Source organism: Camarhynchus parvulus, chromosome 12, assembly GCF_901933205.1.
Source record: "Camarhynchus parvulus chromosome 12, STF_HiC, whole genome shotgun sequence".
In the NCBI taxonomy this organism is placed as follows: Eukaryota; Metazoa; Chordata; class Aves; order Passeriformes; family Thraupidae; genus Camarhynchus; species Camarhynchus parvulus.
The window spans coordinates 4,427,384-4,452,625 of NC_044582.1; the positions used below are offsets into that span (position 1 = coordinate 4,427,384).

At 48.9% G+C, this 25,242-nt stretch overlaps 1 protein-coding gene across 2 annotated transcripts in view; it reads left to right on the forward strand.

Moving 5' to 3' along the window:
- The window catches only part of CACNA2D2 (calcium voltage-gated channel auxiliary subunit alpha2delta 2), a 209,397-nt gene that overhangs the window by 65,411 nt on the left and 118,744 nt on the right, over positions 1 to 25,242 (forward strand). For both annotated transcript variants that reach the window (XM_030956631.1, XM_030956632.1), the window contains exon 3: positions 16,806 to 16,922. In XM_030956631.1, coding sequence (XP_030812491.1) covers positions 16,806 to 16,922 — 117 coding nt within the window. The remainder of the gene's footprint in view (positions 1 to 16,805; positions 16,923 to 25,242) is intronic.

Below are 25,242 nucleotides of genomic sequence, written 5' to 3' on the forward strand. Positions count from 1 at the left end.
ACTCTCTTGTGTTTCAGTGTGTGTCTGTTGCTTCTTTCCCTGCCACTGGGCAGCACTGAGAGGAGCCTGGCTCTGCCTTCTTTACAGCCTCCCTTCATGTATTTATAGACACTGATAAGATCCCCCTCAGCTTTCTCTTCTCCAGAATAAGCAGTCCCAGCTCTCTCAGCCTTCCCTTATAAGTGAGACGCTTCAGTCCTTTACCCATCTTAGTGGTTCTTTTCTGGACACTCTCCAGTAGTTCCATATCTCCCTTGTGCTGGGATCCCAGAACTGGCCCAGCACACCAGGAGTGGTCTCCCCAGTGCTGAGTGAAGGGGAAGGATCATCTCCCTTGACCTGCTGGCGCTTCCAAGGCAGACCTGGGTACCATTGGCTGTCTTTGCTGCATGGACACATTTAAGCCTCATGGTCAGCTTGGTGTCCACCAAGGCCCCCAGCACCTTTCTCTGCAAAGGGGAAGGAGTAAGGGTTGTACTCTTGAAAGACTGTGTTTAAGGCATTGGCACATGTTGCCCAGAGAAGCTGTGGCTGCCCCATCCCTGGAAGTGTTTGAGGCCGAGCTGGATGGGGCGTGGAGCATCCCTGGAGGTGCCCCTGTCCAAGGCAGGGGGGTGGAATGAGATGGCCGGCTGTGCACATGTCTGGGGTCAGTGGTGACAAATTATGTAGATTCCTCCCCCTTCCCTCTCTCCTTTCTCATTTCCATTATCTGCCTTTTGTAGAGGCTGTAATTTATTGCATTTTGCAACCTTGTAATTTATGGCTTTTTTATAATTCTTTTTGAGCTTTCAGAAGTAACAGCTCCATGTACCCCAGTGCATTTCATTGTCACACTTGAGGCTTTCCCACCTCCCCCTGCACTTCCACTCTTTTCTTGTAACTTGCCTGTTTACTTGCTAAATTATTATTGTGCACTCAATAAAAATTACATTTAAAAAGTGATAACTGAAATGACATTTAACATGGAAAGCACTTAAGCATAATTACACTATATGCATTGCATCATTTTGTGACAGTTAATGAAAAAAAAAATATCTGAACAGGGTTTTTTTGTTGGGGGCTGTAGAGATTGAGTACTGGCATTTCATTGCTTCTAGAAACATGGCTTTTATTCTCACTGGAGGGCTTTGTCCTGGGATTTTTCTGCTTCCTCCTCCCTTGCTGCCACAGGTATCCTGTATCTGATGCAGTGGCACAGGGTGAAGAAGTCTCTCCTGGCATTCCAAGGGCTTCAGGCTGGCATAATATGCTCAGAGTTTGATATTCCCAGCTGGAAATTTTGAGAGGGTTAGCTTATTTGGATCAGTGACTTGAGCAGCCTTGCTGCAGAGTTGCTTGTGCTGGCACCAGGGCTGTGGTAAGGGGGAAGGGGAGGAGGTGGCAGCCTCTGGTTGTCATGGCCCAGTTGTGGATTTTGGGGTAACAGTGTCATTGCAGCTTTGGCTCTTGGTTGTGCCCTACAAGGATTTTTTGGAAGGAAGCTGCTGCTGGCTGTAGCTGGGAGCTAAACAGTTGATGTCCTTGCTTTATACTGTCCAATGACTTCTACAGAAAGGGGGAAAGTGTGCCAACCCCTTGTGACCCCGTGGCTCATATCCTGACTGATACAACTACTTGATTATTAGATTACCTGCAAATCACAGCTCCTTGACCATCTGCTGTGTGAAACTCCTCAACTCAACCCCAGCATCTGTCCAGCCTGGCCATGCGGACTGTGCTGAATTCCTGAGCAGATCAGCCTGGCTTTCCAGGCATTGTTTCTTCTGCTGTGCTTTGTCCTGTCCTTTTCCTACCTGCACACTGCAAAACTTTGGCATACAAGATGTCTCAGGGGTGATCCTCATGCCTTGCTCTTCTTCCCTTATCCAGAAAGCGAGATGAGCTTGGTCAGACAGTCACACAGGCTGCAAACCAGCTCTGTAAATGGAGCTGTCTCCCTCATGCAGGGAACTGCAGCTGAGATGCAGTTCACAGGTCCTGCATAACCAGGTTAGTCACCCCTGTAGGAGCTGTGATCTTCTCCTTCTGGGAGCCCTGAGCTGCTTGGAAAAGGGATGATGAGGGGTGGAGCTCTTCCTGCACCTTAAGCAAGGGGAAGAGACAAGAGCAGGGACTCCGAGTTGCAGGGCACAGGAAGATCTGAAAAAGCATTTGAGATGTAGTGAGCAGATGATGGGAGCCACAGCGCTTGACATTTCCAGGCTGCATGTGAGAGATTTTTGGAGCAAGCCAAGGTAGACAGTATGTGTTTTCTGCAATTTGGAGGAAGCATCTTCAGGAAGCAGTGTCTGTGGCAGGTTTGCATAATAGTTCATGAATGGGAAGGGCAGTGGGCTTGTCGGGAAGTGAGCTAGGTGGCAGAAAATGGAAGCAAGCCTTTATTAGAAAAAGGAAGGGAGGGGAAAACCCCACCATTGAGAACATTAGTGTCCATGAACAAACTCCCCAGCTTATCCAGAAACAGCTTATTGCCTTTCTGTGGTGGTGTTGTGACCTCCTCTTCAAGTTAACAAACTGTTAATCACTTTATGGGTCCTTTCATTCAGAATGTTCACCAAAGCATTCTAAGGTTCAGATACAGGAGGTTAGTGAACTCAGGCATTTTTCCTCTTTTTCTTCAAATGCACACATAACTAGAAACCATGCTGAGGCAGTAATAACCAATATAACCGGGAAAGGAATCTCCTGGAGAGATTACTCTATGCTTTTTTGAGGCATTTCTGCTTGCTTGTATTTTTTTTTATTGTGTTTTTTCTGAGTTGACTTTAAAAAAAATTCTATTGATAAAATCCTCATCTGCTTGACAATCAGTCTCATCTGGGAACTATTTGGTGTTATCTTGGCTTAATTCATTAGTAGGAAAAAAAGAGCATTAAAAGTGGACATCTCTATTGAGAGCACTTAATTCTTTGCAACAAGAGTCAATTATGCCCTGTTGAGTAAGTGGTTCTGCATGGGGCTTACTTGAGAAATTCCTCAGCCTGAGAGAGGACCTGGGAAGATAAAGTGGAAGGAGGGCAGAACCCCACACTCACAGGAGATGTGCAAAATGCCTGTTCTGCCTTGGACATGCCCGTGGCCTAAGCAGGAGGCCGGGCTGCAGGGGCTGGTGATGGCAGGTCTGATCTGCAGCCTGGCTCTGTCACCGGCAGGGAGGGAGGGCAGCACTTCTCCTGTGAGCTCAGCAAGTGGCTGGAACATGTTTGCTCTCCTGATGGGTTTATGGCCGAGACTCTGCTTCCTTCCCCAGTTCCTCTGGTACTTCACAACAGCCCTTCACTTCTGAGGTAATGGGGCTGAATACTCCTGCACTGGGCTCTCAAAGGAGAAAACACTGGGGTTTTCTTGTTTTGCTTCTGATCCACTGTTGTATTGGGACCCCTTTGAGATGGTGGCATGTTCACTGTGCAGGTGCTCAGCCCAGACCATCCCTGCCGAGTCTGGGCCCCACTCAGGTGTGGAGCTGGGCGTGGGTTTGGTGCTGAGAACCAAATTCAGCCCATGGGACGTTGCTGAGTTTCTAATTTCAGCAGGAATTCACTCCAGCAGCCCTGTTGTCTGTGTTTTTCAGGAGATGGAGTGCAGGTTCCTTCTGGCAGTGTAAGCTGTGGCACCAGGTGTGCCAGAAACACAGCAATGCTCACTCAGGGCATGGGGGTTTTCTGATGGTGGTGATAATTTTGATAAGTTGGATGAGGAGATACATACATACAGTAGGAAAGGAAATGGCACTAAAAGGAAAAGCAAATTGTGAAGCCTGTTTCCTGCTACACTTTCTGTAGCTGAAATGTAGTGGTACTTTACGACGTGTATTGATCATCCAAACAGAGATATATGTTGTCTATATAATCATCTAAGTTTTATTTATGACACAAACCCAAGTCAGCACTATTATTAATATAATTGCAAATCCACTTTCTACTATGTGATCAGCCAAACTGCATTGCAAAGCATCCTTGGGGGTTGCCCAGCCTGGAGTGCAGTGACGCAGTTCAGGATTGTGGCAGTGAGCAGGATGCTGCTGCAATGCTGTGGGGCTCCATCCATGAGCCACTGGGCTTGAAAAAATAAGCTGTAGAATAAACCCCTGACATTTGGAACAAGAGGCAAAATCCCATAGCCCTTGGATATTATAGTTTTCTATTTAGAACTCACTCCCAAGTTTTAGGAGGGAAATTACAAGGTGGCATTAAAAAGCACCTGCTGTATCACCATCACATGTCTCACCATTTGAGTTTAAATGTCTCATCTGAAAAAATTCCCAACCAGGTTTCTTTTCAAGCAATTGAGGCTGCTTGGGTTTCAGCTTGTGCTGCTGCTGTTTAGAGTAATGCTAATTAACATTCTGGGCAAAGGAGCACCGAGTGGGGAAGTGCTTATGATTTGTAAATGCCACTTTGCTCTTCTGGCGCTGTCGCTCCAGGGAGAGGATTTCTTTCGTCTGATTCTCGTTTTCCCTCCTCCCTCCAACTGTCTTGGAGTAAAGCTGATGGTTGGGCACATATTTTGCCTTAAGCATATGCATGACTTTTCACTACCTGTGCACTGGTGGGTGAATCTGCGTGGACGTGAGGGGACCTGTGTGCGTGCAGAGCACGGACGTGCTGCTCTCAGGGTGCAGGAGCTCGTGGCTGGTGCGTGTGAGCCTTTTCCAAAGAAAGGAGCATGTGACAGGTTTGTCCATGCTACGAGTTTCCCATTCTCTTGATGATAAGCTACAAGGAAATGGGGATGAAATCAGGAATTGGCAACATGCTGTCAGGAGGGATTAATTTCTGTCCCTGATTAACTTTATGCTGGAACAGCAGGAGACGAATTCTTTACCGTACACGATACAACCTTTTCTTACACCAAGTGGATCTGACTCCACCCCTGGTCCTATGCTGCCCTTGTTGTGTTTTCTAAGGTTAGGCAGGGCCATTGCTCTGGATGTGTAATGACAGGCCAAACACGTTTTTCCTGATGCTGATGAAAAGTACTAAAAAAAGTCTGCTGGTGTTTGGGGGTCTGGCTTGAGCTGTGCAAGAGTTTTGTTTCTGCTTGTAGAAGCTTTAATGTGCTGGTTAGTCCCTAGAGCTCTTGGTGGAATATTAATAGTCTCTATTCCTGTGCTACCTTTCCTCTAAGGCTTCCACAACAGTTTGCAAAAATTAACAATAAATTCTTTCAAAGTGGGAGGTCAGTGCAGAACACAGGAAGGTGATTTGGCAATGATCATGCAGGCAGGTTGGTACTCTGTGTGTGGCAAGGGGGGCAATACAGACCAAATCCCCTCTCTCAGCCCTAAGTGCCAGAAAATTACCCCAATTACTCCCTGCCTGTGCCTAAAGCTTAATTAAGACTGTGGCTGTCGTAGGGAGAGCAGGTGTGGAGCCTAAACTGCTTTGTGACAGAGCAGAGCTGTGTGGGAGCTGGGATGGGCACACAGGTGGGTCTGGAGCTCAGCCCTGGCTCTGAGTGTGCGCTTGTGAGCAGGAGAGAAGGGACAGCAGGGACAAGAGCCCTCAGACAGTGGGGGAGAACTGAAGGACAGAACAAGGCAAGTGGGGTGCAAGTGTGTGCCCAGATGTGTGTGATGGTGCTTGAGGAGACCTGAGTATTTCTGACTGCCCTGGGAGTTTGGCTGCCCGGGCCCAGCTCTTTCACACTGTGGGTGCTTCCCTCACCCTGCTATTCCTGGGGGGTAATGGGGCCCTGGGGACTGAGGTTTTCCTCACCCGTGGGACAGCTCTCCTGTGATCTTAGCATTGTACAGGGGCAGCAGGAGTGATGCCAGGGTCCTGCTGCCTGCTCCTTGGCCCTGTGGAGAGCAGAAAATCATAGACCCTATGCACAAGGTCTTCAGAAGCTGGTGTGTCTGGCTGGACACCTGGTCGAAGGTGCCCAGCTTTGATTGATGCCTGGATATTTTGAGGACTGTTTGGAATAGCATCCTGGTGAATGCTCTACCAAGGACATTGTCTAATTGTCACATTAATTGTAATTTGAACCAAAGACACATAGGTATGAAAAGCATTAACTTGTAGGGAAAGAATAAATGAATATGAATTTTTTGGCATACAGGAGTAAAAACTAAAGTAGGACAAATCTTCAGAATAATTGCAGGGCACAGCAGCACAAGGCCTGTTCTTTGTTAATTTGAGGTCTTTCCGCCAAGAACATGGTTTTTAATTGCAGCAAGAGGCTTTTAACTTAGGCATCATAAAAAGTTTTCAAATAGGATTGTGAAGTACCAGAGCATTTTGTCTAGTGAAACACAGGAATCTCCATCACTGGATTTCTTTAAGAACAGGTCAGAGGAACAGGTTAGGAATGAGAGAACTGTGGTAATTATGTTAGAAATGACACATCCATGATGCCACCTTTTTCTGGAGGTATGGGAACAGGCTGAGAATACTTGAGTTGATGAGATCTGTTCCAGCCCTATTCTCTGATGCTGCAGAGGTTTCTGAATTTTTAGTGGAGTCTGTCCATTCAGAGGTCAGACCCCTTGAAGCTGCCTTCAGAAGACACATCCCCTGGGATCTCTGTGGGTGCAGATCAGTCCTGCCCCTGTGCCTCTCCAAGACTGCGCTGAAAACAAATCTGGGCTGAGTTTGCCAGCAGTAGGGTTTAATGCCACTGCTGAAGTCTGGCTGGTGATGCTTTCGAGGTGAGACTAAGCTGAAAATCTCAGCTGAAATGACTTTGCAGAGGGTCACCTCTTTATTAAAATCTCCAGGTACATGGTGTATTCTTGTTACAGCTCCTGAGCCCCGCTGGCTCAGGGAGCAGAAGGCACTAGCAGGAAAAAGGATGAGTCTGGAAATGTGTGGAAGAAAGCTGTCTGGAAATCTGTTCTCCATATCCTCTGGTGATAAGGCAAAGCTTTCTGAGCCTATTCCACAACAGAGAGGAGTTTATATTAAACACCAGTAATGATTTTCTAGCAGGCTGCCCCTTCAGGACTAAAGGGGCTCCAAGAGAGCTGGAGAGGGACTTTCGGCAAGGGCATGGACTGAGAGGACAATGGGCAATGGCTTCACACTGCTAGAGGGCAGAGTTACATTAGATAAAGGAAAAGAAATTCTTTATTGTGGGGTGCTAAGGCCTTGGCACAGGTTGCCCAGAGAAGCTGTGGCTGCCCCATCCCCAGAAGTGCTCAGGGCCAGATTGGTCAGAGCTTGGAGCAACCAGGGATAGTGGAAGGTGGTCCTGCTCGGGGCAAGGGTTTGGAACAAGGTGCCCTTTAACCATTCCAATCCAAACCGCGCTTGATTCTACAAAAATACTAAAGGACATGAGCCAGGGAAGCCTGGGCTCTCCACCACCAGTGGATTAGAGCAGAGTTTGTAAACAGCTGTTAGCTGGGTCCTGAGTGAGACAGAGGGGATGGGTTGGACAGGTGGGTCTCTTCCAACCTTGCTTCCAGTGAGCCTGTGCCTTTACAGAAATGCTTCCAGTGCTTGAGATTAGGGAGAAAAGCTTGTAAATGTGAATGTCTGAAGTGCAGAGAAAGCCCCAACACCTGTATCAGAAGGTAAATCAAGAGAATTGCAAAGTTGCTGTTTCTAAAAGTTCAATTTCTTTAAAGTAGATCATTACTCTGCAGAAACCTGTGGGGGTAACTGTTGACAGTGCTGACTTATGCTGGCCTAGATTTCAATTGCTTTAGCTCTAATAAGAGATTTAGTTTAATTCCATGTCAGTGGAGTCATCCCAAATTTGCATCACTGCAGCTGAGAGCTGAATTTGGCCAGTAGTAGCCATCAATAAAAATAAAAGGCAGTGTGGGGTCATTGTTACTCTTTTTCTTGTGTTGATAAAAGGAAGCCTGCAAAATATGTCTGGGAGCCTCAGTGTTAGAGGCTGCACTGCACAGCCTTACTGCACAGCCCTTCCTACAAAAAGCAACAGCATTTCTGGCAAGGAAGATAAAGCTGTTTTGGGAAAGAGGTCTGGTTATTTATTTAAAGTCAAGTCTTTGAGGATCTGGGAGGCTTGCACCACTCAATGCAGAGTAAGGAGCTGTGTGTGCTTTGGGTGCACTCACAGGGATGGGGAGCAGCCTTTGCTCACCTGCAGCAGCCCTGCCCCAGACACTGCAGGACAGCCTGGTGAAGTGCTTTTCATTTCCTTCAGGGCAGTGGTGGCCTCTTTCTCATCCTCCTCACTGCTAGGGAAATGGAGTCTGGTGAGATCCCGTTTTGGGTCTCCACGAGCTTTTGTAATTTCAGTGTCCTAAACCTTTAGCCTTGGGAGAAAAGCAGCAGAATAAAAGAAAACAGAGTTTTAAACTGTCCAGCAGCTGTGCAAAAGGCAAAAGTGCAGCCACACAGGGTCCAGGAGGGATCTGAGGAGCAGAGATGTTTCTTGCTTTATCTTTCCCTAATGATTTTCATCCTCTTCATTCTCTTAGGGATGCTGGGGAAAACCCAGCATAATTCATTATGTGGAGGCACTGATTCTGACAGAAATCACAGAATGGTTTGGGTTGGAAGGCACTTTAAATACTATCTCATACCAACCCCTTCCACCAGATCAGATCGCTCAGGGCCCCATCCAGTCTGGCCTTGAACACCCCAGGGATGGGGCAGCCTGTGCCAGGGCCTCACCACATGCTGAGTAAAGAATTTCTTCACAACATCCACCCTGAAATCTAGGGAAACAATACATCTTTATCTGTGACAGCATCCCTCCTAGGATGCACCTGGGGTATTTGAGGTGCAATTTTAATTAGGTAGGTGTGTTTTGTGTGGACATAACATAAACTGGTTAACTTTTCAACAAATTGTGAAGAAAAGTAGTTGAGGCACCTTTTCAAAATACTATTTTCCTTACTAAAGCTTTTCTTATGTCCCACATAACAAAGAGAGGAGCCAGACTCCAGGATCAGGTTGGGGTTTTTTGTTTCTGTTTTGCTGTACAGGCTTGTATTTTTAGAGATCATGTGATGTCTGACTGCATTTGGGCATTTTTCTGAGAAGCTGTAGCTGTTCTCTCTCTCTTGTACATTAGCAGGCTCTGGGGGGCTTGTGCCCTGACCTGGCAGCAAGGCCCACACCATCCAAGTGGCTCTAAGTGTGCAGAGAAGGGCCTGGGCAGAGTTCCCATCCTGGTTGAGACCTTCTGTCTCCAACTAGGCAGCAATTTATTTTTGCAGTGCTTTATCTGAAAGGAGAAACCCAAGTTGGAATTTGTGTGATGCTGAATTTCCTGCAAACACCCAGGCAGGTCTGTTGCTCTGAGAACTCCCCACACAAGGGTTTGGGATGATGAAGACTAAAAGCTGCTTTCCAGGCCAGGAGAGGTTTTCTATAATCCAGGCTAACCGTGCATAGCCCTTTATCCCTGCCTAGTTGCTAAATGATGTATAGCAGGCCCAGGTCTGCTTTGGGGCTGGCAGGGATGAAGTCTCAGCTGCAGAGGCTGGTGATTCTGTGCTCAGGAAGCAGAAGTCCACCAGTGCCACAGAGGATGGGAGGTGTGGGTCCTGGGGCAGGATGGAGAGCACTGGAGCAGCTCCACCTCTCCATCCCTGGTGGTGTGGGCTGCTTTTTCCTCTTCCCCCATGTTCTCTGTGGTACTGCTGCCTTTTAGCAGGCTCTTTAGTGAACTAGAGAGACCTCAGTTCTATGGTTTGTTTGCTTCAATTAGAGCTGACCATCCCCGAGGAGCAACTCAACTTCACATTTCCCTGTCCTGCTTCTGCAGGACAGCTGTGAAGAGCTGCTCAGAGGGTGCTTGCTTTTTATGAGCTAGGTGGAAGGATGGAGCACAGCAGGGAAATGGCACTGAGGAGAGAGGGAGCTGGGCTTAGTAAATGTCAGGCTGCTCCTCTGTGTGTGCTGGAGCACGTCCACAGGCACTGGAGCAGCAGGACAAGGCAGGGCTGGGGACAGGGGCCAGCTGGGGCTCTGAGGGAGCCACTGCCCACGCTGCTCACAATGGGCACCTGGGCTCAGGGCTGTGCCCTCAGGGCTGGTGGCATCCATGGTACCAGCTCTGGGAGTTGGTGGGGGTAGATTTGCAAAACCCTCTCTGAGCTGTGGCACCAGAGCTCACCTGCAGCTGCTTCCCTTTGCCTGTTCCCCTTGGGACTCCTCAACGGGGAAAACCAGGATCTAGCACCTTCCTGGCTGATCTCTGCTTCTCCAGAAGGCCATTGCTGTGCCAGTGCCCATCCCTGGCCCTGCAGTGGGGTGTGACCAGGAGGTGCAGCACAGGCAGCGCTGCCGTCCTGGCGGGCTGTCAGCCAGGCCTCTGTGGCTCTTATCACTGCCTGCTCGATTGTCCCTGACATCCTCCTAATGTAATACAGACACCACGATGATTACCATCATTGCAAGGGCTATAAGCACCAGACAATGAAATTTAACAGCAGTAGGTGCAGCAGTGATGAGGGGTGAGATGGAAATCGTGCTGTCTCTGCTCTCTGCTCATGGCCCTGAGCAGTCTCCACCCTCCAGCAGGATCTCTGGGGCCTGGCACTCCTTTTCTTCCCTGTCACCCAGCCCCACAGTGTTCTGTGCTTGGCCTCAACCATCTCATGGTGCTCTTGTTGGTCATTTATACCTCTGGCCAATTCTCCTCAAGGCTCCCATTTCATCAGAGGGGTGTGCTCTGTGTACTCAAGGCAAAAGGAAGTCTGCCCAAGGGTTCTCCTCTTTCCTCCTCACTCATACTCTGAGCTGAGGGGAAATGGTAGGACCCTGCAGTTGGTGAGATGAGACTCAAAATGGGCCAGACTGATGCTTGTCTGAGGCACACCAACAGATCCTGAAGTCCCAGACCAGCAGGTGAGCAAGCAGTGCCTCTCGGGGCAGGTATCCTGCTGCAGTATTGGCTGTACCAGTGAATTCCCCTTGCAGTCTCCATATCTGGGTCACTGTACAACACTGATCCCAGGCTCAGGTCTGCCTGCAGGAGCTTGAAATATAACCCTGAACAGAGACCTTCCCTGCCTCCCATAACAATGCTGGCTGGGAAAACCCTTTTGTTTTCCTGCTTGCTGGCCTTTGTGGGGCATGACATGGCACAGCCCCATTTCTGGGGCAGGAGGGCTATCTTAGGGTAGGGGTGGCTATTGTGCCTGCAGAGATGTGCTTTGGTCTTTGGCCTCCCTCACCTGGAGCACCCCAGCTTTGAGGTGGGATGCTCTGGGAGCAGGAAGGCAGGCTCTCTGTTGCTGCACATAGTACTTTGCTCTTTTGCAAACATGCCAGCTTTGCACTGTGATTAAACGCTGCTGTTTGGACTGCAGCTGTCCAAACCTGCTGTATTGGATTCATACGGGGTGGAGAAAAAAATTAATTTCTGGAAAATGACTATTACCCAGATCAGATGTCTTTCCAGCAGGAGCTGGAGCACCACTGCCTCTCCCTGCTGGGCCCTGAGCCAGCCCCAGGTGGGGTTTGAGCTGTGGGTGCAGCTCTGTCCTGGCCCAGTGGGGCTGAGAGCTGCTGGGGTTACCAGCTGCTCTGTTGGGGTTCAGCTTTTGGGTTGCTGTTGTTCTTGAGGAAGGTGATGGGGGAGTCTTGGCATGGAGGAGATGCTGTGCAAGCACAGTGCAGTGCTGCCACTCTGATTTTGGGGAAGGGCTGCTTTTGGCAGATGTGACATGGAGCTGGGGATAGAGGGAATGAGAAGAGAGGGGTCTGCTTTGGGCTGCAGGTGTACCCCACATCCCTGCCCTCCCTCATGTCCTGGATGAGGAGGCTGGAGACAGCTGGCAAGGGAGGCTGAGGAGACAGTTTTTACTTTCTAGTGGTGCTTCATAAGGCTCTCTCCTGAGATTTGTTATTTTCCTTCATATTTTATCACTGGATACCTTGACCCATGGAAAGGTATTGGGCCCTCTCATGGCAGCTCATCAAATGGTGATTTCTGCACTTATGGGAGTATTTCTGCACTCGTTCCTTTCTCAGGCTGCCAAGTTTCATGATGCTGGGTGTGCTCACAGGGAATTGGGGAGAGGAAAAAGCTTTCTCTGAACTCTGACAGTTCCCTGAATATATAGGCACAGAGGGAATTAAAGGCAGAGATGAGCATCATTTGTTGTGCATTAGAAGCAAGGCAAACAAGTGAATTTAGAGAATGGGTGTTTCAAGGCAGTATCAGATCTGCCTCCTTGGCTGTACAGGTGCTGCTGGGAACATGTGTTGACAGTTGGTTCTGTTACCAGCTTTGCTCTTAAGTGAGGCCACTTAGCACTTCTGGGCTGGTTTAAATCATTTTCGTGGCTGTAATTGCACTATGCTTAGGAGTATTTAGGATTAAATTTTTCATGTTGCAGGTTGTCTTGAACAGTTGGATTTTTCTTTCCCTCACCTGCCACTACTTTGGGTTTTTTTTCTTTGCTTTTATTTTTTTGTTGTTTTTGGGGTTTTTTTTGTTTCAGCTCAGTACTTTCTATTGTTTGGCTGCTGTTAATATTCCCTCCCACTTCCCCCTGCTATTGCCACTTATTAGTTCACTCTCAGCATCCACTGCTGGACTCCCTTCCACTGCCAGGATTGGATCTTCTGCTACTGCATCCAGCTTCAGCCCTGTGGTCTCAATCCCCGTTCTCTGAGTACAACAGCTTCCTCCTGTGTGCTGCCTGAGGGCTGCTCCCTCTGTAGGTAATTCAGGGGCTCTCTACAGCCCCTCTCCTGCCCAGTAACCTCGTGTTTGCCAGCCACACTGAGCAGGGCCAATACAAGGGCGTTATTTCTTGTTCCACCGTGGCTGGAGCAGTGCAGCACTGGCTGTGCTCGTGTCCCTGCACTGCCACCCACCTGCCCTGCCTGCCAGGGAGGCTGGGAGGGGATGGGGCTTTGCTCAAGGCATTGCCAAGTAAAACCCAGTCTACCAGGGGCACACAAGGTGCAGCCCTTCTCCCCAAGGGTGAGACACAGGGTACGAACAGGGACTCACAAACAGCAGCTCCTTGACTCCGAGGTCACCGGTGCTACTAATTTCAAAAACAGGTCCCAGAGCACTGGATCACAGGAGAATTTCAATGAGAATTGCTTTCTAATCTTGACAAAACTAAATGTTTTTGCCATCACTGAGGAATGTTCAGGATGTCTTTGGCCAGAAAATCCTCCCTTTGATTCAGCTGAAGGAAAAACCCAATATGGGAAGTGTCACCTTAGATAAGTGAAACCTGGCCACGTTCTGAACAGCCCAAAGCAAAATGCTACAGTGGAGACTGTGAAGTTCTCTGAATTGCCTGGAGCCCCCACCATTCACTCCCCTGCCTGTCTGGGACGTTCTCATGCACGTATGGTCACTGTTAATTTGTCTTGGATTGTTCTAATTAAGGCTGGTGAACTGTTCAGCCACGAAGCCTGCAGAGCTCTGCAGCTGCAGAGGGGGCTGGGGGAGCAGCTCCTGGTTTCTTTTTCTGTTCTTTCCTCCCTGGTGGACAGGTACTGTTTCTGTCCATAACCAACAGGAGACAATTTTGTTTCATAATAGACAAATGCTAATGCCAGGACTCCCTCTGTACCCAAAGCTTTCTCCTTGAGGATTGCTCCTCTTTGCTTTCCTAATTGCTGCTGCTCAGCTGGAGGTATCCTGCGTCTTCCAAGCACATGACTTCGTTGTGCTGTTACTTACCAAGGGGAAAAAAAAGAGGGTGAGAGAATATTGCTTTGTGTCGAGCTTTCCTTGCTTAACACTTTCTGTGCCAATGTGGGGTGTTCTTATCTAGTGCAGGATGTTGTGCTGATGGCAGTACAAGCTTTTTTTTTGTGTGATGGAGCTCTGGTGTGGAAAACCCTCTAGAAATTGTATCCTAGGCCACATCAAAAGCAGGTGGAGGGAAGTGAGTGATTCTCACCCTCTACTCTGCTCAGGTGAGACCTCACCTGGAATCCTGCATTCAGCTCTGGGACCCTTAACATAAGAAGCAGGTGGAGGAGGTGCAGAGGAGGGCAATGCACATCACCAGAGAGCTGGAGCACCTCTGCTGTGAAGACAGGCTGAGAGAGGTGGATGTGTTCAGCCTAGAGAAGAGAAAGCTCTGGGCAGACCTTAGAGCCCCTTCCACTGCCTAAAGAGGCTCTAAGAAAGCTGGAGAGGGACTTTGGGCAAGGTGATGGTGTGACATGACAAGAGGGAATGGCTTCACATCAAAAGAGGGGAGGCTGAGATTAGATATTAGGAAGAAATTAATTACTGTGAGGGTGATGAGGCCCTGGCACAGGTTGCCCAGAGAAGCTGTGGCTGCCCCATCCCTGGAAGTGTCCAAGGCCAGGTTGGACAAGGCTTGAAGCAACCTGGTCTAGTGGAAGGTGTGTGACCCTGCCCATGGCAGGGGCTGGGGCTGGAATGAGATGGTATTTAAGGTCCCTTCCAACCCAAACCATTCTATGAAATAATTTCTTCTGGAGTCTGAGGATGCCTCTTAAATGTCTTCTCTTACTAAAGGATCCTCTTTGGAGTCCCTGTGCTCACAGAATCACAGGAGTTGCCAAATTAATGTGAAGTGTGGATGGTTTGGGACCAAAGTGATTTGGGTTCAGATGAATCAGGTTGTAGGGTTGCCTTCTCTTGAAGGATGGCAGGTGTGGAGCGTGCAAGAGCAGAGCCTTGGGGAGGGCACTGGAGCCATGCTCCATGTGTCTCTGGGGACTGAGGAGTCAGATGAGGATCCCAGATGTCTGGCTCTTTGCTCATGGGCCACGCTCTTCCAAGTCAGTAACCATGAAAATTCACAGAAATTCTGTTTTCTCCAGAAACCTCAAACTATCAGATCTGAGCCTTTTGTTTGCTGCCCCACTGACAGAGGTGGGATGGGTTACTCTTCTGACAGCCAGGGCAGGCAACCTGAATCCCTTGGGGCTTTTTTGGGGGAGAAAAAGCAGTTGCTGGAGTACATCTAGAATGGAGTAATGGTATATGTGGGCACAAGGCTGATGGAAGAGACTGCAGTTAGGAATTTCCTAATGCCATGGAAGAGGAGTTTGGGCAGAGCAGGGCCCAGTGGGAGCTGCAAAAAGCAAAGTGGAAGCCTGGAGATTAACCCAGCAGGTCTGGAGGGACTGTGCCCAGCCGAAAGAGCAGCCTTGTGCTTAGTGTCTCACTGTGGCTCCAGCCTCAGAAACTGCTTTGTTTTACCCATGAAAGGAAAAGGGAGGCTGGAGCTGGGGGATGTCGCTGCTCTGGCTCTTGAATTCGCTGACAGCTGCCTTCATCAAGTGGAGCTGCTGTCTACTCCAGCTCATTACAAGGTCTGGAGAAAGAAGAGAGGCCAGGGAGTAGTTTCCCAGCATTTTAGAGGGTCTCATCATGTGCCTGAGCTGTGTGATGTGCCACTATCCAGATCCTGGGCGCCTGCCTGCCTGTACCTTTACGTTTGCTGGCTCCACCAAGAGAAAGAGCTGTGATGGTGTGAGCCTGGGGGTGCCTCTGGCCAAACCTCTCCTTAGTCCTGGGTAAAACGGAGGAGGCTCTGGGTACATATTTGTCATGTTTTACTGTTTGTGTTCTGCTCTGACACCCAGAGCAGATGTGTCATGAGAAATTGCTTCTGCAGCCCTGGTCCTCATGGCCAGGTCTGCCACAAGCCACTCTTACAGGCAGAGTCTCTCAGTTGTGAGGAAGCTCCAGCAAGGAGAGGGGTTTTGTCCCGTGGGAAGCATGATTCAGCTCCTAGGGATCATGCAAGCTTGGGAAGGTGCCAGACATGCTTAGCATGGAATTTGCAGTTAAGCGTGGAGTCTGCTACCTCCTTGGGGAGGTCCAGCTCTCCTTGGAGGGTTCTCTGTTCCCATATGTCTCCAGGTCTGGAGCTGAAGGTATTTGAGAGCAGCCTGAGGATAAAGAGAGAAGCAGAATCCTATTTGCTTTGTGGTTTTTCTTCTTGTACCTTACTTAAGAAAAGATAAGGCATAAGGAATTTTTTTTGCTAGTCTCAGATGATGGCAATAAACTCTTCCCTTTGACCTTGTGTGGGTTGCACCTGGGTCTGCAGGCAGGTGGAGTTAACAAGTCACAAAATCATCTGAGGAGGTGACTGAGGGGTTTGTGGTTGTGAAGTCTTCTGGTGGGACTGAGCCCTTCTCCTTGAGGCAGTGCTGATGCCAGCAGCACTTCCCTTGGGTCTGGGGTTGTTCCCTGCAGTTGTGTGATGTGCCTGTGGGCCATTGCTGCCACTTTGGGTGCAAACGTTCAGACACAGACAATTGCATTGGCCTTCAGGATAATCCTGGTATAGATTTGTGCCTCTCCCCACCACAGCCTGGCCAAGTTCTGGACTGGTTGTAGAAATTCTCTTTTCTTGAAGGTGCCAAATTCCTATGCCTTGGTTAGAGGTGTGGGGTTTATCCTGCTTCACGTGATCCCCTTGTTCTCATTCCTGGTACCCAGGGCTGCCCTGCTGCCCCAGTGCTGCCAGGCCCTGCACCCAGCAAGCCCTGCAGGCAGGGCAGGGAATGGGCTTGCACTTGCCAAGCTCAGCTGGTGGCTGTGGGGATGCCTTTGGGTGAGAGAGGGCACAGCAGCAAGCATGGTGGCTCTGCCTGTGCCACAGGAGGGCTCAGCAGAGGCAGGGATGGGCAGCTCAGCTTTTGAGTGAGAGGGTGGGATGCCCATTGCCTGCAAGCATGAAAGCAGGCAGCTGTAGAGCCTGTGGTGTGGGCAGCAGGTTGACTGCATTTCTGTTTTTTCTGGTTGCAAAGCCTTTCTTCTCTTGCTCCCCTCATTTCCAAAGCTTATATTGTTACCTAATCCACATTGCTAGAATTCTCTGTTAGAGGATCAGCTTTTCTGTAGGAAGACTGCTGTACTCCTCACTAATATTGACTGCCTTTTTCTCTCGCTTCCCCTCTTAGATCTACGATGACAATAAAAGCCTGTTTGAAGTCAAGGAGAATGTGCCCAGGAAATTGGTGGAGAAGGTCGCAGGGGACATTGAGAGCCTCTTGGCCAAGAAAGTCCGTGCTTTAAAGGTAAGGAGATGGGCCTGTGTGCTCATCCTTTGATGGAGATGCTCAGTTTAAACAAGAGGGTTGATGCTGGCGTAGCAGTATGATCTCAGCTTCAGAGTGATTTCTGTGATTGCGTGGCCTTTCCTGGGAACTGTATCCTGCAGTTGGACAGATTCATCTGGACCATGTGAGGCAATGATGTGTCATGTGGGGATGTCCTCTAGGTACCTTCTTGCTTTTTATCTCCTCCCACCGTCATGCAAACACCTGTAGGAGCTTCCACAGGAATACAAGTGACAGCAAAAGCCTGGCAGCAAATTTGATCCAGTCATTTAACTGGAGGTGTACTGGAAGCAGAGGGACTGCAGTGTCCCTGCCATGGCTTGTGGAAGTGTTTTGGACAAGTGGAGCCTCTCCTGTTTAGGAGATGATGTGCTTGAAGGGTTTGTGCCAGTGCTGGCACTTGAGCCCTGGGGGTGGCTGCATGAGTGGGTTGCCCTCATGGGGATCTGCACACATTTCCAATCTCTTGTGCTATTTTGTAACGCTCCTTAAGATGAACTCATTTTCTCTGTAGTGGGGGAGGTGACCTGATCCATGGTGCTGCTCAGTAAAACTCAGTGCTGCCTGTAACAAGGTGGCAGCAGGGCCGTGCCCTGCTGCTGGGGCAGGGACAAGTCATTGCCCTGCTGGAGAGGGGACAGCCTTCTCCAGTGCAGAGGGGCATGGAGACTTCCCCTCCAGGAGCTGAGGGGTCCTCTCTGAAACATACTTTTATCAAGTGGAATTGTACAGGGGGCATTTGGCAGCATGACCAGCTGGATGCAGCTTGCAGCTTGATCCACTGAAAGGATTCTGCAGGGGGATGGACAGGGGGAAGGCTTGGGGCAGGTCACACAGCTTGGGGCAGGTCACACAGCTTGGGGCAGGTCACACAGCTTGGGGCAGGTCACACAGCTTGGAGCAGGTAACACAGCTTGCAGCAGGTAACACAGCTGATGGGTCCACAGAGGCACTGCAGGCAAAAAGACTCGGTCACCTTTCAACCTGAGAGAGGGGAAATGTGCTGCGGAGAGAGAAGGGATGTTGCAGTAACTGAGGTGTAACTAAGGCAGTGAGGGTTTGGAGGTGACTTCTCTGCCCAGTGAGTAAGAAGTGGCTTGGAGAATGTATGCAGCAGGAATCACAGGACACCCATGTGGGCTAGGGGAGACTCAAGGCTCAAGATAAGATCTCAGTCAAGGGTGGTCAAAGTCTGGCCTGAGTGTCCAGATGGTGTGAGGTTGTCCACAGTGCCTGACAAAGACGGTAGCTGTAGGGACTTGGGTGAAGAAGATTGCTGTTTTCCCAATTTCTTACTCTGGGAAGTAAAGAATAATCCTGCCTGGGACTCACACCAAGTGCTTTAGCTTGAATGGAAGGAGCTGAAGTGGAACTAAAGAGGTGTAAAGTGTCAGCACTGCATTCGGGATAGTGGAAGTGAAAATCAGGGGGACCAATTTTCTTCTTGACATGAACTTGCATCCTTGTGCTCATATAGTTTGTGTGCACACTTGAGCATATATCATATTAAATGTTCCAGAGATGTGCAGCACCTAGAGATGCTGGAGGAAGACACAGGTGACAGAAGGTTGTAGCAAACTTGGTACACACCTGGACAGCACATGGCTCCCATGGGAGGCACAGGGTAATAACCCTGAGTTGCACAGCATGACTGTGCTGAGTGGCTTCACTGTGACATTTGAATTTCAGCTCATCAAGTCACACTGTTTTTCTTTGCCCTTTGCTCTGAGTCACACAGACTTATAGAGAGCTTGTGCATCTTTTGGTGCTAGATCAAGGGTTGAACTGTGCCTATGATACAAATAACCTTGTTTGTCTTCCAACTGTCTTTCTTTTTTGCTGGGTTTTTGGGCAGGACTCTCTAGTGTGCTGTGAAGGGCTCACCTGTCACAGGGGTGATTCTGGCAGTGCTGGTTAGGTAACAGCACGTGGTGCTGTCTTCATAGTGGAAACAATGAACCCTTTTCCTAAATCATTCTGTCAAGAGGACTCCTTCAGAGTGCACTCTCAGGTGGAGCAGACTTTTACATCCAGTTTCCATGTAAATTCTTGACATTTTGGATTGGTGGTACTAACAACAAAATCTGGAAATGGGGAAGTTGATGGGGGAAGAGAAATTGCATCTTCTGAATTTCTCCCATATTTTGCTGAGCTCCTTTGAAGCAGTGGGGCTCCCATAGCTCCTTCCATTCTCCTGTCGGTTTTCATCTGTCTCAACTCTCCCTTCAGTTGAATCATCTCTCCTGGAGTAATTTCCTCCTCTTCTCTCATGACTCACAAGAGTGATGATGACTTCTTGAAACATATTTTTCAGCATCTGAGTCAGGTGGAACTCCATGTATTGGCAAGGGCAGGTGAGGAGGGAGAAATGGAGTCTCTCCTTGATGTAGGAATTGCCCTGTCACTCGTGTGCTCACTCTCCTCAGGAGACATCCCTGTCTCCTGTGCTGCAGGAGAGAGAAGAGAGGCTGCCTGGGCCTCAGTGGGGCTTTGTAGGAAGGTGCTCACAAGCCTTGGGGCACACACCATGGGTGCACAGCTCAGAGCACTGCTCTGATTAGGTGGTGATTCAGTCCAGGCATCAAAGAACCTGTTCTCCTCTGTTTCTAAGTGAAAATATTAATGTGTCTTTATTAAACTATGTGCAGAGCATTTATTAATACAGTTTCTTACCTTGTGTGTTGCATTTCTAAGAGGCAAAAATCAACCCAAAGGAAACAGAACCTGTCTGGCACTGAGAGCCATGGTGCAGCACTGTGGCATGGATCTGGCACTAACAGGACACTCTGATTTCCCAGGTGCATTTTAGAGGTGTGCTGGAGCCAGGGCTGTGTGGCAGAGAGGGTAATTGCTTCCTAAAATAAGGCACCTACAAGGGGCTGGTTGTTTGGATGCTGTCTCTCCCTTTTTGTTCCAGAGCATCATATCAGATGACAGTCTCATCATGGGGCAGAAAAACTCCTAGGGAGGTGTTTTTGCCATCCCCACCTGTTCCATCTTCACCTGGATCCTGGGGGACTTCTACCCCATGTCCCACAGAATGGCTTCTGTTTGACATGGATTTGCATCAGCACTAATTGCCATTTCCAGTGTCCTTTGATGATTCCATTGCTTCAAGCCTGGCCTCCCAGTCACCTTTGGGCTCTGTAGTTCCAGCTGCTTTTTTATTCCCAAGATATAAGAGGAGGGGAGATAAAAAAGATGGCCTTCAATACCAAATATGCATCTAATTTCCTTTGAATTGGAAGTAAAAGATTAAGGTGGAGTGACTCCTGAAGGAGATGACATTACATTTACCCAGTGTATTGCCTTGTGGGGAAGTTGCAGAGCTACAGTGAGGTGTAAGGAACAATAGGTGTGTTCCTGGCTGGGTGGGAAGTTAGTGGGCTGCTCTTGTCCACACTCATGAGCTTGTCCTTGTTGGGGCTAAAAAAGACACTTTTTGTAAGATATGGGAAGGAGTGAGGTGCCGTGTTACCAAATAACTACAAATCCCCCTTGGGTTTTCCTGTGCTGGGAATCACAGCTGGCTGGCTCATGCCTTTACATCATCTGAGACTAGAACTCATCGGGTTGGTTTTTTGCCAAGCAGGTTATTTGTCACTTTTTCAACTTTATTTCCTATCTCTTCTTCAGTTTTTCAGTGTGTTCAGGCCCTTCTTTGCCTTTGTATTTGCCTAGAGAGATATGTACAGGCTGGGGCTTCTTTGGGAGCTTGTTTGGGAGCCCAGATGTTGGAGTTTGCTGTTGGTGGAGCACTGAGGGAGGCAGGGAAAAAGCCATCACCTGCACGTGTGGTTGGTGTGGGTCCAGATTCCCAAACCTAAGGGGCACTTTTTCCTTCTTTTGGAATACTATGTCAAGTGCATGAGCAGTGCCTCCAGGTCTGTTCTCTCCTGAAGCTCTGCAGACTGGGGGAGAAGGAAGTTGTGATTTGATGGAGGAGGAGGCTGAGAGGTGGAAATTTTAGATCCTAGGATATGTTTTAAGATTGTTTCTCCTTTTTATATAGTTCTTGTGAAGGCTGCTTTTGGATGCAGACTGCTTCATTCTTCACATGTTTAACCACAGACAATTTGCTTTGCCTCCTGAGAGCGACACATCCCACAGTTTACTGAGTAGGTTATGCCCTGAAGTGAACTATTCATATACTGTGACCAGCCTAAAGATTACTGTCTGTGCTGGTGGCCTTCCCCCATCTCCAGAAAGAGCCCTGCTGGTCCACAAACCATGGTCTGGATGCCTGCAGGCTCCACATTGCCCCAGTGGTGACATGGTTGGGCTGGTGTTTTCTCCATAAAGTTGTACGTCACTGGCACAATCTTTTGAGTTAAGGTGAAGTTTGTTGCATTTCCTGTGGACCTCAGCTGTTTTCAGTATCAAATGTGATGTGTTGAGCAGATGTGCAGCAAAGTGGCATTTTGTGTAGCAGAATCTGTACTGTGTACATCTGTGTGTATCTTATGTAGATGTATGTGTGTGCAACAGGTTTGGTGCCCCTTGTGTGGCTCTGGTGATGAGAGCACTAACAGCACTTAGAAGGAGTAGCAGGAAGGTTTGTGGGGTTTTTTTAATTGCATTTTTGTGAAATTTAATAGCATGTTTTTGTTGCTGCGTGTTTAGCTCCAGTGTGGAATGAGCATCTGGGGGAAAGCAGGGTTTGGCTGGAGGGCTCAGTGGTAGGAGGTTTCAAGGTTCCTGTTCCTTCAGCTAAGGTGTGGGAGGTCACAATATATTTCACTCAGATTTTACTGCAATCAGAGTAGTAAAATCTAAACTTGGCATTAGACATTTTCTTTTGGCAGAAAAAAGAATACAAAGGACAAGACTGAGGATTTCCTGTATTTTGAAAGCATCCTGCAGGGAAGTCTGGCTGGGTTTCCTGTGGCTACAAAGCCTGGGGGAATGTGGCTGTAGGTGTTCCCATCCTTCTTTACCTTGGATCCTAAGAGAAAGAGGTTGGAAGAGCTGGGAGAAAAGGTGGCTGGTCTGGAGATGCTTAGGGTTTTGTACTGCCTTAACCCTATTTTGCTGATTTGTCTCCTGTTTCCACCCCTCCGCCTTGAGTTTTCCCACTACTGGCATTTTTTCTGGCATGTTTCTTCTGAAGAGTTGATGCGCTTAGTGCTCAACCATGCTTCAGGATGCTGGGATAAAGGGTGAGGTGGGAGTTTGGTGTGTTACCACAAAGTACTGACCAAATCAGTTTCTCAGTGTGAATCTGGTCAGGGGGCACTGCAGGAGGGAAGAGCTCAGGCCAGTTGTGCTTTCAGTGCTGGTTGAGCACTCAGTGCATTACTACTCAACTGGGACTAGTTCCAAGCTCCATTTGAGCCTGGCCCAAGCATATATCAAGAGTGCAGAAGGGATTTAATTGGACAGGTTTATCCCTTTAACAATTCTGATACCCCTGAGATTTCCCTTGCAGGTTTGTGGTGAATGGAGCCTTTATCAGGTTTCTGGTCTCTGATAGGGACAATAAAAAGTGCCGCCTGTGTGACAAGCTGCAAAAATTGGCATACAGCAAAGCATCTCTCAGCCCAGATCAGAGCATCTCCCTGCTCCCTCCTCTCTCAGGAGCAGAGGCACTGACCTCTGTCACAGCATGGGCTGGAAGAAAATCGTCAGGAAATCTTCTCTCTGTTGCTGTCCTCTGGTCTTGGTGGCAGTCAGCAAAAGGAGTCAGCATTCAGCAGAAGCAGCCCTGGGGCTGTGCTGGATTTCTCCTTTGCTTCTGGCAGAACAAGGTCCTGTTGCCATCTCCCAGCACTGTGGAGCTCTCTGAAGGATGTTGAACCAGGTGCAGTCATTGAAGTGTTTAACTGGAGAGCTCCCAGGGCGGGAGAGGGAGGCCCTCTGGAGCTGCAGTGCACCAGGGTTCACTCTGGCTGGCAGCATGTGGTGCCAAACCCTTGTGGATTTCCCTCCTGCAGTGGGGTATAGCCCTGGCTCTGACTTGAGGGGGACTCTGGGCATGTCAGAAGGCTACCAGTGGTCACAGTGTGGCCTGCTGGGTCCCAGCTAAGGACACATTACCTGTCTTGCCTAGACAGCAAAATGAGGTCGGAGAGAGGGAATAAACATAGCTCAGGTGAGCTCTGACACAGCCTGTGGGTTGGGTGAGGTGTGGGGCTTCATGCCTCATGCACTCCTGCACCATTCCAGCTGCATGGCCGTGGACAGCTCTTGAGTTGGTGGAGTAAGGACAACAACCACCAACCCTGCACATGCTGAAGTACAAACTATTTAAAGGCAGGACCTCTGTGCTTTCTTATTTCATAGTTACAAATCCAGCCCTCTTCTCACTTCTTTGGTAATTGCTGGTTGGTGGTTTTTGTTTTTTATTCTGTTTTTAATTTGCTCCTAATCAAATCCTGGCTGACAGTCCCCATGTGTTTGTTTGTTTATTTATTTATTTATTCATTTGTGCATGTGTGTGTGTGTGTCTTCTCCTGCCTCACAATTGTTCTTGTGCTGGACCTGCTCCAGTAATCCAATTTGAATCCAATCTCCCAGGTCTGGAATTCTAATTTACAGATTGCAGAGGGGAGTTAAACAATGCCCACACACCAGGATGGGGGTTGATTGTCTAATCTAATCAGGAACAATCAGATGTTTGTAACAAGTCTATCAAACCTGTATTGGGCCAGTTTGCTGAGCGATGTAACCAGCGTTAATGGTGCTAACACGATTTAGGGCTTCCTGCACTTTCATGCAGATTACATTGAACGTTTCCCTTTCTTCTCCCATGAACTCTTGGCAGCAGCCCAGCCCGATGGGCTTTGCAACCTGGTGAGCTGCTGAGTACCCTCTGGGGCAGCAGAGGTTTGCCAGGACCCAGGGGCTGCTTCTGTGGCACTGCTCACACTGAGCTCCTGGGATGATCCTGTTTTGTGGCACACGTACAAGGAACGCACTCAGTGCCACCAGTGCATCTGGAGTCACAGATGGGGCAGTGAAAACTGATGGTCCTGACCTGATAGGGTGTTCAGTGAGTTTCCACAGCAGATCCCCAGCTCTGTGCATGGCTGTGGGTAAGGAACAGGTGAAGAAACCTTTGTCCTCCCTTGCCCTTGGCAGACTGAGGCTGTTGTTTCTGGTCCTTGCTGTAAGAAGTCTGGACAGCTGGTGTTTAAAGAAAACACCTGTCTGGTTTTTCTTTTCGATGCCCTTTCAGAGCCTGAAGCAAAAGAGGAGGCAAAACCAGCTCTATGAACAAGATGATGTCTCTTAGTATAGCTCTCCAACCCGGAGTGGAGCTTCCTTCCCTGTGCAAATAAATATTTGCCTGACTTTGCCCTTCCTGAAGACTGAAATACCCATCTGGTCCCTTGCCCTGTCAAGAGGTGAGCTGGTTCTCATGCTCCAGGTCTGTAGCACTCAGCTCTGCACTCGCTGCCTTTGCCCAGGGATTTATTTTGGGTTTATGGCTTCCTCCCTGCCTGAGCATCCTCCCTGAGCACTCTGCTCATCGCAGGCGGGCGCGGCAGGAGGATCGCGGCTCACAGCCCTGCTGGGCTTTCAGCCTGAGCAAAGCCTGCCCTCACAGCCTCTCTCTGAGCGCTGCCAGCCTGGTTTGCACGCACAGGAGGAGGAATAGGAGCTCTCTATTCCTGGGAATAGGAACTGACTTTTCTTGGAGGGTTTAATTGCCGTGCGTGCCTTTGCCTCCCTGCACTCTGCACCCCTCGCTGTGAGGAGCCCAGACACACCTGAGACCAGGAGGAGAGAAGGATGAAATAGTCCTTAAAGGGTGTTCTGTGTCAGACAGCAGTTTGCATGCTGGTTTTCAGTTTTTCCTGATTTTTTTCCAGCACAGGAGGAGGTGGCTGAAGCCATTGGTGTGGGCAGGGGATTTGCAGCAGCCGTAGTGCTTGGCTCTGTCAGAGCTCCCGTCCTTCAGCTTGGTCCTTTCCCTCTCAAGATCCCGAGGCCTGGCAGGGCTGTGCTCTAAGAGGAGGCATTTGGGGCTGGCTGAAAGGGTAAAAGCAAATGGGTTTGACTTATTGGTCTATCTGGGAGGATAGATATAGATACAAACTTGTGAGTGATGCAGAAGAGGAGGTCTCTGAGGGAATTAGTGCTAGGGAAGGGAATTATAATTTAATTCTTTATAGAACAACCTTTAAACACGATTGGGAAGATATGCTTGCGATGATAGCAAAATAAAAGAAACCACGTCACTGAAAAAGGGATTTATTTGAATTTTCTTGGTTAATTTTGGCATGAGAAAATGCATTTCCATGGCAGTTTGGTACCTGGAGTCGCTTCTGCACCC